General features: G+C 37.2%; 1 protein-coding gene across 1 annotated transcript in view; it reads right to left on the bottom strand.

The window, feature by feature from the left end:
- Positions 1–15,998, bottom strand: part of BAZ1A (bromodomain adjacent to zinc finger domain 1A) — a 64,353-nt gene that overhangs the window by 25,522 nt on the left and 22,833 nt on the right. The window contains exons 5-13 of the mRNA XM_065636446.1: positions 13,993–14,094; positions 12,674–12,761; positions 10,695–10,829; positions 9,931–10,033; positions 7,073–7,239; positions 6,130–6,225; positions 4,194–4,332; positions 3,597–3,743; positions 71–166 (exon numbers count right to left, since the gene is read on the bottom strand). Of these exons, the coding sequence (XP_065492518.1) occupies positions 71–166; positions 3,597–3,743; positions 4,194–4,332; positions 6,130–6,225; positions 7,073–7,239; positions 9,931–10,033; positions 10,695–10,829; positions 12,674–12,761; positions 13,993–14,094 (1,073 nt within the window). The remainder of the gene's footprint in view (positions 1–70; positions 167–3,596; positions 3,744–4,193; positions 4,333–6,129; positions 6,226–7,072; positions 7,240–9,930; positions 10,034–10,694; positions 10,830–12,673; positions 12,762–13,992; positions 14,095–15,998) is intronic.

The raw sequence follows: 15,998 nt of genomic DNA, 5'->3' as shown, positions 1-15,998 counted from the left end.
AAAAAATGTGCTTTAAAATACAGAGCAAAATAAGAACAGTAACAAAACAAGAAGTGAAACCCACACATACCCTGATGTAACTGGGGCCATGCAGCTGCCAAAGTTGCAACTGCAGACAGTGCAGATTTTGTGGGGTCTGCATCTTCATCCAAAGCCTCTGTTAAATCTTTAAGGAAATAAACACTTTATTCTAGTGCAAATTAAAACTTGTACTGTGGAGGGGAGGAAAGCAAGCCATTTTTTAAAAGTTGCAGACAAAGCGAAGGGGGCCAATATTTACAAAAGCATCAATGTATTCAAAACTCAAGTCAACAGCCAAATGCAAATTTACACATATTTAAATGCAACTAAAAATCCAACTAAAAGCTAAGGACATGCACCACATGCTACACGCTGTTTTCCCTATATATAAGCTGTTAAAGCAACCCCAATGCACAAAACATGCACAATGGCAACATAAAAGCAGAAACAAATCTGTATACACACTTGAAAGCAAAAACAAATAATGCAAGAACACCTGCATTCTATCATCATTTTGTTTTTAGGAAAGACCATCTAAACCAATCAGATACTGGTTATCACCATTCCCTGTATACTTTTAATCTGTAACTTAGATATAGCCTTACTGTTCTGTACAAATACAATTACTAAGGCATGACAAAGAACTGTATTTCACCAAGCAAGCATCCGCACTTAACAAGGAGCATCACACATTAGCAAAATGACCAAGGAAGCAGAGCAGTGAAAGGGAGAAATGGCAAAATTCCTGTTTCTTAGACAAGTTTCCTTAGCACTTACAGGTATTTCTCCAGAGGGCTGGCAGAATTCTTTCAGCCTTGTATGCTGTTTCAACAATTTCACTTTATTCAAGTCCAAATCACTAAGCAGTTACAAAGTCACCAAGTCAATAAAGAGCCACAAATCCAAACTAAGACTATGTAAAAAACAAATTCACAACAGAGTCTTGTATGATGATTGATGTTGTTTGAAAACTGTCACCCAAACATTGCAAAATTAACCTCCACATCTCCCCTCTTGCTGTATCTGTGTAGCAGGGTTTGAGAAAGTATTGTGCACACCAAAACCCCACATCTATCGTGTTTTCTGTTGCAGAAACACTGCCTGTACAGAATTTAAGTGAGCAAAAATGCTGAATACTACTAGTTTGGTTAGCCAGAATTACAAAGCTGAGAACATGTAATTCTTTTACAGGAAAGAAGATGTCTAAACAAAAGTGACAAGAAATGAAAGTTCAAAGGCAAATAAAAGATAAAGTGCCCTGCCCACAGCTCTGCTGAACTACAAGTGAAATGGCAGATTTTTGCAATTGCCAGCCCCACATAATCAAATTAAAATATGAAAGTTACATCACATTTTTTCTGATCAGTTCTATGAATAATTAAGAATCTAATCAACTATTCTGTGATTACCTGATAATGGAATCCTTGCTTGTATTGTCCAAGCAATACTCTCAGTTGTTAAAAAAAGTTTAATTGCTAAATTCAACAGTAATTAAAATACAGTCTATATTTGTTAACTTTGTATCAAATCTGTAATTTTATTCAATTAAGAAGAGCAACCTCTATTGCTGAAGATAGTGCGCATGTTTTATATAGAGACATTTTATAGATCGAACATAAATCTTAAGCATGAGAATACACAGTCTTCAAGGGAGGAATTAAAGGAGCCTTCCTGTACCTCATGCATCTGCCTTTCAGGGGAACCACAGGATTCACTTGACCTCAAACAGGGAGTGCTCTTATGTTCCTATCTACCTCTAATGAAATACAGACCAGCAGGAATGGTGAAAGCTTCTCCTTTAACTAGTCAGCAGCCTGGCAGTCCATAAACACAGGACACACTGGACAACAGCAGGGTGGCAACGTTTGCCTTCCCTTTCCACCAAGCACCACAGAGGGTGGAAGAACTGGGAGCAGTCTTAGACCTCAGATTCAAAACACAGAAGGTACATGGCAACGGTAACATCTTAAAATATTTTCAAGGCTCCCAGTCTGGTGCTTCTTTCTACCTCCTCACACTAACACACTGTTCTGAGAGACCATCACTAGGTGCTCGATGAGCGTAACAAAGCAGTCAGACTAGTTCCCTGGTCCACAGTGAGGCTTTATAAATACCTGAGCTGAAATAAACAGGCAGAAGCACCTTGCAAGGGCATTAAAAACCCAAATTGTGCAAGGCCAATACACAAAATACTGAAAAAGTTTGTGTTATTGACAAACTCTTTCCAAAGCACTAGGTAGAGCGCTCTCTGGAATGAGGCTTAGAGCATTCACAGACCATCAATCGAACCACTGAGCTGCAGGAACACAGAACACAAACAGGCGACTAAGGATGAAAACACATATATAATGTCCCAGACCGCATAAATATGGAACCAAGCCGGCAGTTCCTTCTTATCAGTACTCAGTGTACACCAAATGCCTCTGACAATGTGGGCAACTTCAGCCATGGAGTGAAGAGCAAAGGCAGAGTGAGTGTGAGAGGTCGAGAGAGATTCTCCTCCCCCTCTACTCTGCCCTGGTGAGACCTCATCTGGCATATTGTGTCCAGTTCTGGGCCCCTCAGTTCAAAGAGGACAGGGAACTGCTGGAGAGAGTCCAGCGTAGGGCAACGAAGACGATGAAGGGAGTGGAGCATCTCCCTTATGAGGAAAGGCTGAGGGAGCTGGGGCTCTTTAGCTTGGAGGAGAGGAGACTGAGGGGTGACCTCATCAATGTTTATAAATATATAAAGGGTGACTGTCACGAGGATGGAGCCAGGCTCTTCTCAGTGACAACCAATGATAGGACAAGGGGCAATGGGTACAAACTGGAACACAAGAGGTTCCACTTAAATTTGAGAAGAAACTTCTTCTCAGTGAGGGTGATGGAACACTGGAACAGGCTGCCCAGGGAGGTTGTGGAGTCTCCTTCTCTGGAGACATTCAAAACCCGCCTGGACGCCTTCCTGTGTAACCTCACCTGGGTGTTCCTGCTCTGGCGCAGGGATTGGACTAGATGATCTTTTTGAGGTCCCTTCCAATCCCTAACATTCTGTGATTCTATGAAAAACACAGAGAAATGGCAGAACCTAGGAGTTGTGGATGCACACTTCTAAGTCTTGACAGACAATAAATATCAAATTCTTCATTGTAGCTGTGGGGGGATTTTTAGTTTTTAATCTAGTTAGGTCCAGAATTTTTTTTATAGCTACAGATAAAGACCTTTGAGAAGATTTAGGAAATTGCTTTGTTTCTTGACCCTCAGGAGAAACATGTAACAGTGCTAAAGGAAGAGGCGGAAGGTGAAGATGAGTTTCCCCTCACCGCCAAAACATAAGCAGTGCTGTTAAAAGCTTATTATGCTTTGTTGGATACAATTGTAGTAACAATGAGCTTGTTTTTTCTCTATTCTCCCCGATCCCACCCTCCATGCCCAGTTTAAAGCTTTGAGTTAAAAGAGAAAAAACAAGTCAATTTGCATACAATATCCATGCATAATAGGACAAGGTTAAACAAAGGAATGCCATAAATCATGCAGTTTAGAGTTAATTCCAGTGGCATTTCAGTTTTTCAGCAGTAAAATTAAGGATCTGACCTTTGGTCTCAGCATCAGCTATTTGATCTTTGGCCACTTCCTCTTCCTCTTCGGCCATTGCCTGAAAGATGGCAGTCAGGAAGAAAAACAGCAATTCACATAGTGGGCCTTCAGTGTCATTTCCTACAAGAGCTTCCTCTAAAACTTCTGTGAATAAAGTTTAAGAAGCGTCACTTTTGCCGCAAAGTTGGAAACGATTATGCACTGAAGAACGAAAACATTTTTTTTTTCCTTCAGGTATGATAATCAAGTTACTGTTCCATAATTTACTACAAATATTCCTAAAGTGATTCTGTCAGAAAGAGTGCTGACAAAACAACATTATTTTCTTAATATTTAACTGCAAGAGTAAAGTACAAGTAGACATTTTAATAAGTAGATTAACAGCTTCTACGTTTAAATTAATTTTGATTTTATAAACACTGCAGAGGTTGACTGTGAAAAGTGGATTTATATGCATGTGTAAGCACTAACATTAAAGCTGCACAGAAAAAAAATTCAGCACTAGTACTTGGGTGCACTTAAGATATTTGGTTGGTTGGTAGGAGAAGGAATATCACAAAATTGGGGCACCTTGCCACATAAACAACAACTTGCCTAAAGTCACTCCTTCAGGAAATTCATCTTGAAGATCAAAAAGTTCCCCAAAAGCATATAAAAACTCCAAAACCATCAGAGCATCACCAAAGATCTCAGGAGGAAGTCTCGTCTTCACTGGCATTGGAACAGGAAGTTCCTGTAATCCAAATGAGACAACTTAATATTGCATTTGGTTTCTGCAGAGTACACAAGTGATTGAAACCAGCGTATGATTTTAAGGAGTGTAACTGTTTGGTTTCTTTACATTTTACTAAAAACAGTTCTGCAAGACATATAATCAATTATCATGATAACATCTGCAGTAGTACTGACTTTGAAAAGCATGCAACATAGACATAAATCTTTTGAGAGAAAAGTTTATTCATGTTTGAGAAGTTGAATGATTTTGTATCTTTGTTTAAAGGAATTCAAATGCACTACAAGTCAAGAACACTGCCTGTCAAGATTTTTCCTTTAAACCTGCATTATTTCACAAGAGTTTTGAATTTAATTTTGGTGGAACTGTCCAGACAAGCAAAAATAAACATATTCTTTTAAAAGTTACTCATTATTGCTTGCAAAGACAAGCAAACAAAACCCCATCACATTCACATAAAACCACGCCCATCTAATATTAGGATATGCAAGATCATGTCTAATGAGCGAGCGTTCTGGTATGTGGGGTTTTATGTTGGTGAGGCAGTTATGAAAGACATTTTAAAGGGAGCTCAAGCAACCATGTAACAAGACCACTGAATAGAGACACCACCTCCAAATCACAGATGACAGTGCCTAACACTAAGTTTGACTTTCAAATTAGTATCTTGATGTAACTCTTCAAATTTGTCTTCACTTAACATTCCTTAGCAGACAAAATTTCCAGAAGGATGGCTCCTTTCCACAATGATGGCAGTTCACAAACATTAACAAGGAGAATGCCAAATACTGTGCTTTGAGAAGAACACAGTAAGGTATTTCATACATTTTTCTGAAAATGGATTTTTTAAAAGCAGTGTACAGGTGGATCTTTCTTCTCGCTTCCTCGTCTACACCCATCTGTATTCATATTCTTGTCAATTTTCACTGCAGTGATGACACTACTTTCCCACATCTCCCTGTTTCTTTTCCAATTGAAACACAGCAGCACTGTTTTGCAGAGCTTCCTCTCATTTTGACAAAGTTCTTTCCTTTCTTCAGTTTCCTCTTTTCTCTACGCAGCTTTTTCCTCACATATTCAAGGGCCTATACAGCTCTCCTTGCAAATATATTAATTCCCGTATTCCTCCCTTGTCCTCCTTGCACTTCTGTCATGTTTCCCTGTGTATCTCAAATAAACCTCCGTCCTTGTGTTTGACAATTCTCCCTCCTTTCACTATCCCCTGTAGCAATAAATCATAATAAAGTGTACATAAATGTGTATCACTAGACAATCTTCAGCCACACTATATTCTTGTTTAGAACATTAAGTTCTTTGGGACATAAATTCTTGTTATTTTCTCTAGGATCATTCAGGAAGATGCTCATTAAGCAAGGATACTGTCAGAGTTTAAATCAAATGAATGCCACAGAGAGTAATAAGCCAATGTCCTTTCTAACTTTTGCAGCCAGAACTTTGCTTACTTCATTACTCAAATCTTTTAAGTAACTTGGGTTTATTCTAGGTGAGACCATGTTGTACAGTTAACAGAAGAGTCAGGCATACTGAATACCTTCCACTCAGTAACATCAGCATTTTAAAAATACATCTGTTCTATGTTAAGACTGAGAACAGCCTGTAAAGTTTTTCTGGAGGGTGAAAATGCAGATGCAGGCAATCCGATTAGCATCAGCACTGGGAAATACTACATGACTGCAGGTGATTCACAACCCTGAGCATTCAGAGCAGATCTAGATCTGCCTCTGCATTAGGCACCCTGTAAAGTACGAGTTTGAGCTATTCCAAATTCAATCATACCTTAAGATCATCACACTCCATATCTTCCCTAGGCTTACTCCACTGCTTCAGGTATTCCACATATTTTCTTTTTTCTTCGCGCAGCTTCTCTCTTTCCTGAAAGAGTCACAATTGTATTTGAAACATGGTCAGATCACCCTATTATAGTTTCTGGAACTGCATCATTTATTATTTCAATCACACTGAAAAACAAAATGAAAACATTTTTAATTAGAATGAATTTTTTTTTTTTTTTTTTGGTATAAGAAGATACTGGCAAAAATGTTTAGAAGTAAACTCTGGTAATACTTTGTTGAATTAGACATGTTTGGGTTTGGTTGGGTTTTTTGTTTGTTTGTTTTGTTGTTGTGGTGGGGTTTTTTGCTTTTGTTTGTTTGTTTTTAATGGAAGTGGCTGAGGGAAAAAAAAAAGAACCACCCCAAAACTAAAAATAAGAGTATTTATTAAAAGTTGCCACAAAAAAGACCATCAAAATCGATCATGGATGTGACTGTGGTGAAATATAGTGGAATAAATAATTTCTTCATATTCAGAGCGACAAAAAGTTACTTAACAATTCCAATTCAAAGAGAAACCACATGGAAACCCACAACCACTTAATACGCTGTGAATCTGATGCAGTACAGTCCCTAACAATTAAGTAGAAGACAACCATCAAATCAAATCCTGTCAGGAGTTATTGGCAAAAAACTCACACCCCACACCATTAATTCAGAATTATGTTCAAAGTGAACTTCTTTTTGTGAACTAAAATGATATAGAGAATATTATATGATTATGGATTTGTATTTCTGGATAACTGCCTATTCTTCAAAAGCGCATTTCTATGAACTGAAAACAGTTCATGTAAAATAACTTGAGGCAGACAGCAACTAAGAAACAAGTAAACTAGAAAGACATTATCTTGTTCCTATATGAAACATATAAACTGCAAATGCATTACTTTTTCCTTTTCTATTTTGAGTCTCTCTTTCTCTTCTTTCTTCTTCATCCTTTCTTCTTCCACTATCTTCTTTAATTCTTCTCTCTTTTTTTCCTTATCTTCTTTTTCCTTTTTCCTAGCTTCTATGGCATTTGCCTTCTCTCGTTTTAATTTAGCTTTTTCAAAAGCTATACAGGAAAAAGACCAAACAAACCAGTTATTTTTTCTTTTCTAAAATGTTAATTTTATTGAACTGTGCTCAAACAACTCATCTTTCTACAATTACCATATGAAAAAAGATATTGTTATGACAACTGAATTGCTTCTATACCAACCAGAAATTCAATCACTTGAAAGTTCTTTAGAGAATCAAAATTTTAAGCCTAGGTATTATAGATGTTTTACAAGGTTGTCATCACTGTAATGAAGTCAAATTTCTCTGTTTTTATACATATACAGAAGTTTATTACTTGTGCATTGTTTTCTATCAAGTGACATATAAAGATGAGTACTCATTCAAACTGCCTATAATTACACCAACATAATTAGTAGTGACTGCCAAATAAAAGCAGGTCACAACTAGGTGTGGCATATAACCATGAAATATTTATGATAGTAAAAACCTTTAAATAAGTGATCTTTAAATACAGAATTACTGAAAAGCCAATACATTTGAAACCTACTAGGTATTTCAGTGGCTTTTGTGCAAGTTTTACTTCTGTTACACAGTTTAAGATGAACTTTAACTGGTAAAAAAATGTTCTTGCCTGAGGAGATCAGATTTCTTTGCAGTTGTCTATGGAAGAACAGCAGGATACAAACGTCTACTTTCTGTGACAGACAATGTCTGTCAATGTACACACACACTAACAAATCAAAGGGTGTCGGGGGCTTCCCGTTTTAATTGAATAAACAAGAGGGCTAGAATAATGAGTGAAGAAAACGAAAAGAGATCCTTCTGTTACCAAGAGGATGGCACTCAAAGATTTGGATTACATTTTCCTATAAAATTCTGAAAATGGGCTGGATTGTTTTTACAGACAGCTACTGTACATACCAGCAACAGCCAACAACGGCAGTAAAGCTGAGGCCTGTAGTCTTCTACATACTAAGGAGGCTGATTTTTCAAGGTACTTGGTATTTTGCTACCTTTTCACATCATTAGTGAAATACTAGAGCAGCTCCTTTATAACATACTTTATGAATGTCGGCAATTGTTATTCCAATTAAACATTATTTACAGGTTAAAAGTTTAGATTAATATTCTATTACATTAATATAGTATATTTGAAAGTGCACTTTTAAGCTCATTGTATGGATGGTACCATACTTTTTAAACAACCAGTATAATGTGGTGCGGGTTTCAAATTAAAAAAACTGCATCTTAAAACCAAAAAATATTTTAAAAGAATAAGGTTTATAATCATGGGCCAACATTGGGTCAAAAATGAACAACACAGAACATTTGACACCGTGGTATTTTTTTAATTATTATTTCTTATTTGATGCATTCATCCTAATTTTTTGTCCCCAGCAAAGAACAGAAAGCATTTACAAAGTCTGAATATCAACATGCTCTGACAACTTTCTAGTGAGGTGGCAGAAAATACAAAGAACACATTTGGATCTCCATGTCATGCAACTTATTTTAAGGTTGGTTGCTCCTTCATTGTTTGAAACTATATGTTTCAAGGCTGTGGGGATTTGGGGTACAACAGCATAACACAAAGTTAAAATTAAGCCAGAATGTGTCTTAACTAGCCTTCTAGAAGCTATAGTTAATGCCACACACAAAAAAAGGAAGCAGCTCTGACGTTCATCAGCAATTACGTTGTTCTGTGCTGTCCATTCCAGCACATAAACAGGTGGCGATGCTGGTTGTGCAGAAAAGTGGACACACAAGTTTAGTGGAGCCCATTAAGCCCCAGTGTCCCTATCTCCTAAGAAAAGGCCCTAAGCAGTCTCAGACATCTTTGCAGTTATTTAAGCAGATGTTGGACTAGATAATTTCCAGACACCCCTGCCATCCTAAAACATTCTGTGACAATGGAAATGAGCGGTAGAAACCAGAAGTTCACTGAAACATTTCCACAGATGAAAGCCTTTAGTTAGGAAGAACATCAGTGCTTGCAATCCAGAAGAACATCTCCTTGTCTGAGCTTTGTCTCCTCAAGAAGATGCACCAGTTTATCTAGTTAAATCCATGCAAAAGGTATGTGGGCCCCCTTACTTCATTTGAAATCAAGTTTAAATAGATCAGAAACAGGTCAAAACTAAGCCAAAATAAATCCATCAGTCTGAAATAAAACACTCTTAAGTGATTTGTGCTCCCTCAATTGGAAAAATTTGTAAACAGACTGTAAGTAATCTTGCAGAACATTGAGACATAACTTAAATCTCTACGCACAGACATCTTCAGAAGGACTCAAGATTTGCTTAAGGATTATTACGGGTTTAAAAAGCATTGCAGTTCTTTTAAATTTTGAGGTAGTTTTTCCATTTATGGATTTTCTTCATACAACAGATTGATTTTGTTAAATGCTCATGTTTTGATATACCTTCAGCTGGTAAAATTTATACATGACTTCAGAATCCAAATTTCTGCAAGTATTTTGCTCTTTATCTGAGATAGAAATCAACATAGCTGGACCTCAAGCCTCCTACATTTCCCCAGTTCAGAAAAAATAAAAAATAAATAAATAATCCAGGAAATAAGCATTCTAACTACTGAAAGAAGCACTTTGCAGTAGTGCTGTGGCATTGCACTCCTGTGAGGTTTTCCCTTTGAGAGGTACAACCCCAAAAGTACTCTAATTATCGCCTGCTCTCGGACCTGCAAAAACTGGTTCTACTAGCCATAGGACTAAACCTCAACTTACCCATGGCCTGCATATCTTCTTTTTGCTTCTGGAACCTCGTCTTTTCCCTTGGTACTTTACTTTTGTTTCCTTGGGTATTTTGTTTAGCAGTAATCTCATCCTCCTGATAGAGAATTCGGAAGGGGAGTAGAAAGAAAGAACATAATATCTACAGTGAAATGACCAGAAATAGATATTCCTAATATTTCAACAGTTCTCTAAAACAAGAATAAAAACAGGTTGTAAGAGTTTCCCACAAATATACTATGGACCCAGAGATCCTGCCTAATGGTGGGGGGGAGGGGAGAAAATCCAAAACTTTTCTGCCAGCTTTCTTTTTAAATAAAGCAGTTTAGAGCACTAAGCTTTGCTGTGTTTAAATACAGGCAAGTAACATAACTGTATCTGAGGTCAAGTCACATACTTATATCTAGGAGTACAAATTAAAGGTTTTTAGCAAATTATTTATTAATTGTTCCAAGAAGGGACAAGTACTCCATGTGCCTTCACAACACACTGAAAAGCTAGTTTCTTGGTGGGATTGCAGAGATAAGAAAGATAAAAATAAGAAGATAACACATCAATTATTGTCCCTTCTACCAGCTGAACTATAAAGCAATCTACTTTAATAGCAATTATGTAATATATCCCAATTCATCCTCCAAGTAAAAAAGTACAACATCAACCTTGCATTCCAACTGTTCTGAAAGTTCAGAGAAAAATGGAAGAACTTAAAAAACTACATTGACCTGTCTTCATCTGGAATTAAAAATGTCATTACTCACAAGACTAGTAGATGCCCTCTTTGGGGGTCTCCCTCGCCGTCTACTTGCAGGACTGAAGATAAATGTGGGTGGGTCATCAGGAAAGAAGTAGGAGAAATTTTGTTCTGCTAGATTATATTTTGCAATTGATGTTGCCTTAGTAAGAGAGAGAAAGCACATATTAATTGCTAAATTCTTACCTTTTCATAAGTATAAGCTAATTAATGAATCATTAACTCGCAAAAAAGACAAAGTAACTAGATCTACAATTGGTTAGCTTAGGATAAGAAATACAACTCTGAAATAGTGTAAGTGTAGAGTTAATCCACCAAGTGGATAATGATGTAAGCAGCACATATCTGAAAATAGAATTTGGCAAGATTTTATTTCTTTAGATGCCTTTTTGCTAACACAGCTGGACACAGGCTTCCTAGCAAGTTATTGAAATATGTTGAGAATTACTTTTGACAGAGAAAACTGGAAAAATAATTCACTGAAGAATCACATGATTCTCTATCATACTTTAATTGTTCTGGAGGAGAAGAAAATGTATTACTTCTCTCATTCTTAATTGTCAAAATTTCTTTTAAAGTCAGTTTTCTCAGCCTGGTGACTTCAGGAACTCTACCCTTATGAAGTGATACAGATGAGGACACAAAGGAGAGAACCCAAACAGTACATGTTCACAGAACTGCTGAAATGCAAAGCAATCAGCAAGGGAACAAGGAGACACTCCACAAATGCCCAAACAAAGAGAATATGACAAACACACACATATAGAATATAACAATTTTCCTGAGGCACCAGAAAGCATCACTAATAGATCACTACACCCAGGTCACTGTATCATATCAAGGACAACATAATTGCTAACAAGCTCAAGGAAGGTGGTGGTTTATCCCTTTCAGATCCGTTTTCTTCTATTTCCACTTCCTTAAAAGAGATAGACTTCAAAATTACAAACTTATTTAGAAATCAGTTGCCTTTGTTATTTTCCACAACTTTCAGAGGCAAGACTGATGCTCTCATCTCTCAGAGCTTCCCTGTGCAAAACAAGCACTTACACAGCTGTACGAGGATTCCTCTTAAACACACACACGCAAAATGCAAGATGTAATAAACAAACATGCTTCCTTCTAAAAACAAGACGAAGATCAGAAGGATTTCAGGGTCAAGGCTGCAATACGCAGTGAAGGGATGCAGGATCTCCTGCGGCACAGCAAGCGGGGCAAGGGAAATTGCCGCCTGCTTGGCCGGCATGGGAGACGCTGCTCAATTCCTTCAGCACAAGGAAAAAAAATTCTCAGAGTCATCCTGTGCAGGCTAAGATGTGAACTTCAGCTTGAACTAGTACTAAGTATCACCATATATTTTCACAGAAGGTGACAAAAATATGCATCTTCTACACCTAAGGCCTCATCAAAAGCCCATTCCAGCCACCTGAACTCTTCAGTACTTCTGTCTCACTGAAGAACTGGACACTTAATACAACCTACAATAAAGTATTTTCCAGCTAAAAACATTACAACAGAATAATATTAGCTTACTGTACCAAACCAGAAATAGATAATTTTTATTTGACTTAGGAATACCAGTTGCATACCTTGAAGAATGAAAACAACTTGTGTTAGACTAAGCAAAAATATATTATGTTTTAATAAATAATACTTTTCTAGGTAGAAGCTCTCTCTTTTATTTTTGGGACTTTTCTAAACCAATAGCTAAAGAAGAAATTAGAGAATTAAATTCTGCTTCATGTACAGAAAATTTACCATCTTGTTTACAAGCAGAAGTTAACATAAACCTCTTTTTACAGAAAAAGTTGCAGTATTCATCCTTTTATTCTGGAAAAGTCAAATACAAACTCAATATATTATACTTACAAAAAGCTAAACTTGACGTAGTTTTAAAAAGAGGTTCTGAGCAACTAGTAGAGAAAAGCAAAAGCAAGACTGAATAGGGTCAATATTCTATCCCACGAACTATTCCTTCTTATTTACCTTAGTTTTAATGACTCCATCATGTGGTTCACAGTGTTGTTTCAGAAAAAGTTTAAGTCTATCACGAGAAAAGAAATGTTTCCTCCGGCTGTATTAGGAAAGAAAGGCAGCATTATCAAACAGTAATTAAAGATGTTAGTTAAGTACAGCTGACAACATATGCAAAAACGCAGGTAACAGATCATGTGACTGACCCTTTTCTCATTTTCTTAATTATAAATTACACCTTTGCTATTGTAATCAACAGCCATTCTTCGCAACCCCGATTCAATTAAAAATTTCCTTATGAACAAACAAAAGCCAAGAAATACTTAAAAAGTTGGTTATGCATCTGTAATTTTTGTTTTGAAGATCCTGGAATGTCCTCTTTTATACACACATACAGACAAACTCCGCAGCCTATTCGTCCCCACTAGATCCTCCAAACGTTCCTCTCTGTCACAGCAGCTTTTAAAATCCTCAAATAGAACTCCAGTCTGACTGTTGCAGAGGAGGATGGAAGCAAATAAGGGCAGCAGGAAAGCAGCACCCACATCTCTCACGGGGGAAGGAAAGGCACAGAACTCTCAGGCCAACAAGGGAGAGGGGCAGATTCGCACCCTGCTCGCTCAGGCTGTGCCACTCCTGCCTACAGGACAGCGTCAGCTCCACATGCTCCCTGGCACCCCAGGGAACCCGCATTACTTCACAGGAAGGACAAAACCAACTACACAGGTGTGGTTAATGGAAAAACTAATCTTGATTCATGCTGGAACTAAATGACTTGAAATCACTGCAGTTTGGGGTTTTTTCCCCCCCACCCCAAAGCATCTGGTTTATAAAGTTCTGATGCACAATCTGCTCTAAAAAATGCATTAACTAAATTCAAGACAAAATTATTTAAGAAGCAAAAACTCTTTGCAGCTTTCTATCTTAAAGCAGTCTGATTGCCAGTGTCTGCTCCAACACTTCCAACCAGTAATGCTACCACAGAGGGTTCACAATACCAATAGTTCATCAATATTATCGAACAGAGTTCTCAAACTTCTCTTCATCTATGCCATCAGTCACAGCAGTAGACACAGGTATCAGAAGCAACAGCCAACAAAAGCACAGAGACTTGTAAGGAGTTACTATCTGTATTAATACTAGTAAAGCTTGAAACCCTTGGCTACAGAAAGCCTATGAAACACAGTATTTTGTTCCAGTGCCTCTAATTAATAGTTCTAACATGTCATTTTTAAATGCCATTCATTTGATATCAAAAGCGTCTTACAGTGACTTACACAACTCACACAGTCATAAAGTAGGATTTTTAAGTTTCATATACTAATTTTTACCTTAGTTGAGATGCTTTAACAATAACAGTTTCATATAAATCTTTTTTAATAGGTTCTACTTTGTATTTGAACAAAGAAGGATCAATTATGGCTTTCTTCTCCCTAAAAAAATAAGAAAAATTACAAAGTTAACTATAATCACAAAACATCAGTCTTTTATTGTACACATTTAATATATTTGTACATATACACAATGGACCTCTTGAAAATACAAGCCATATTTAATACAGACTGTAACTTCCACTGGTACCAAAGAGGACCTGTTCACTTCTGCCAGCTTTTCTGCCACTAGGTATATTAATAGATCTGCAAACCCAGTTCCTGCAAGGAAAAGGGATCAGAGATGTTGGTGTCCTTAGCGGCAAGATGGGAAGGTAAGAAAGGAAGAACGAACAAAGAAGGAGACAAGTAACAATACATCCCTGTCCGTCAGAAAATTGTCTGTATTTTGGTCATACCGTGACTTGGTCTTCTATGATCATCCTCAGATTCAAGACAGGAAAGCTAAAGTAATGAGGGCTGTTGCTAGGAATTTCTGGATAGTGTCAAATACAAACTTGTCCTCTCATCATACATACAACCCTGTGTTTCCAGCCCTTTAGTCTAACAAGCTAAAGAAGGACCCAAACAGATAATGTTCAAATACAAAGTAAAAGGCCAAGTGCCCATGTTATACCAAAAGTAGATTAGTTTATTTTATACAGTTTAATAGATTCTAAACTCAAATACTGTCTGTAATCAAAAGAGGGGCCCAAAGGATAATCAATGGTTAACTCTTGTATCATTAACCTTTACTTTTCAGTTTGAGTAAAATCATTCTCCCACCTTCAGTGGATCATGTATAATGGCCTCAATCTAATTTCCAAACAAAGGTTTTTTTCTGCTCAGTTTCTGAGTTTGATTATCCTAAGTAGTTAACATATTCCTGAAATCCTCCTTCATAAATCCAGACTCAAAGGTAAAATTTTACTTAGTGCAGAAGAGAGAGAAAACGATCATCCAGTACATGTAGAAAGCTTTAAAAATTACATAGATTATCTAGGTACTTTGGCATAAATGTCGTATTATTTTTGTTGTATTGCACCTTATAAAACAATATATAAAATACATAAAAGTTAGCAAAGGTTAGACCCATTTTGCAGCAGTCTCCATAAAGCAAGTCTTCACAGGACAGCTCTGACAGACCACCAGACCCAGAGGAAAGAATACAGAATATCTTTAAGGTAGTAGGTGAAAACTGGAACTGACTGACCCATATTACACTAGTTTCTATCACACTCAAGTAAATGCACCTCGCAGAGTCTTGCATTTTTTGAATGAGGTTATTCTGAACCACTAACAGATAATAATCTCATCAGCCCCTCAATTACTTTGGCACAGTGACCACATGACCTGGATATAAATTTCTGCTGTCTTGTATTCAGACAGTATGGTCTTAAGGTAGCTTTACCAAGAAACTTCTGAGACCTTGTCCTTCTGAGACACCTTGTCCAGGACAGGACTATCTGTACTATGTCGTCTGAGTCTTGCTAAAGCTACCTATATCTTGTGGTATTAACAGAGCTAGAAAAACTGCGTAGAAGAATATTGATGGTTAGAGAGTCAAGAATGCATCTAAAATGAATGCTGTTCTGCTTTTCCAAAAGAGGCAGTGGCTTTTCTTCTTCTCTTTGACTAAGTTTGGGAATGGAGAAATCTCCCTTGGAGAAGGCTGGCTAAATAACGCAAACATTCATCATCTCCTTATGCTCCAGTGCAAGCCTTACACAGAGGTAACCTCTTGGTATATTGATCCTGACAAAAAGCTGGTCTCTGTGCACCTTTGAAGGCTGCCACTGACAAGCTACTCTATACTGAGCAATCGCAACTGCTAAGACATACCATCTCTGTTATTAGATTCAGATGAAGAAGGGGTCAGAAAGGATGAAAGGAAAGATCAGAATTAAAGATGAGGGAAGATTTGTTCTACTGAAGATGTTGTGTAGCTTTAATGACAAGCAACAACC

The sequence above is a fragment of the Caloenas nicobarica genome, chromosome 5 (genome assembly GCF_036013445.1).
Source record: "Caloenas nicobarica isolate bCalNic1 chromosome 5, bCalNic1.hap1, whole genome shotgun sequence".
NCBI lineage: Eukaryota > Metazoa > Chordata > Aves > Columbiformes > Columbidae > Caloenas > Caloenas nicobarica.
The sequence above is the reverse complement of the archived record's forward strand: the minus strand, read 5'-3'. Positions and strand labels throughout refer to the sequence as shown.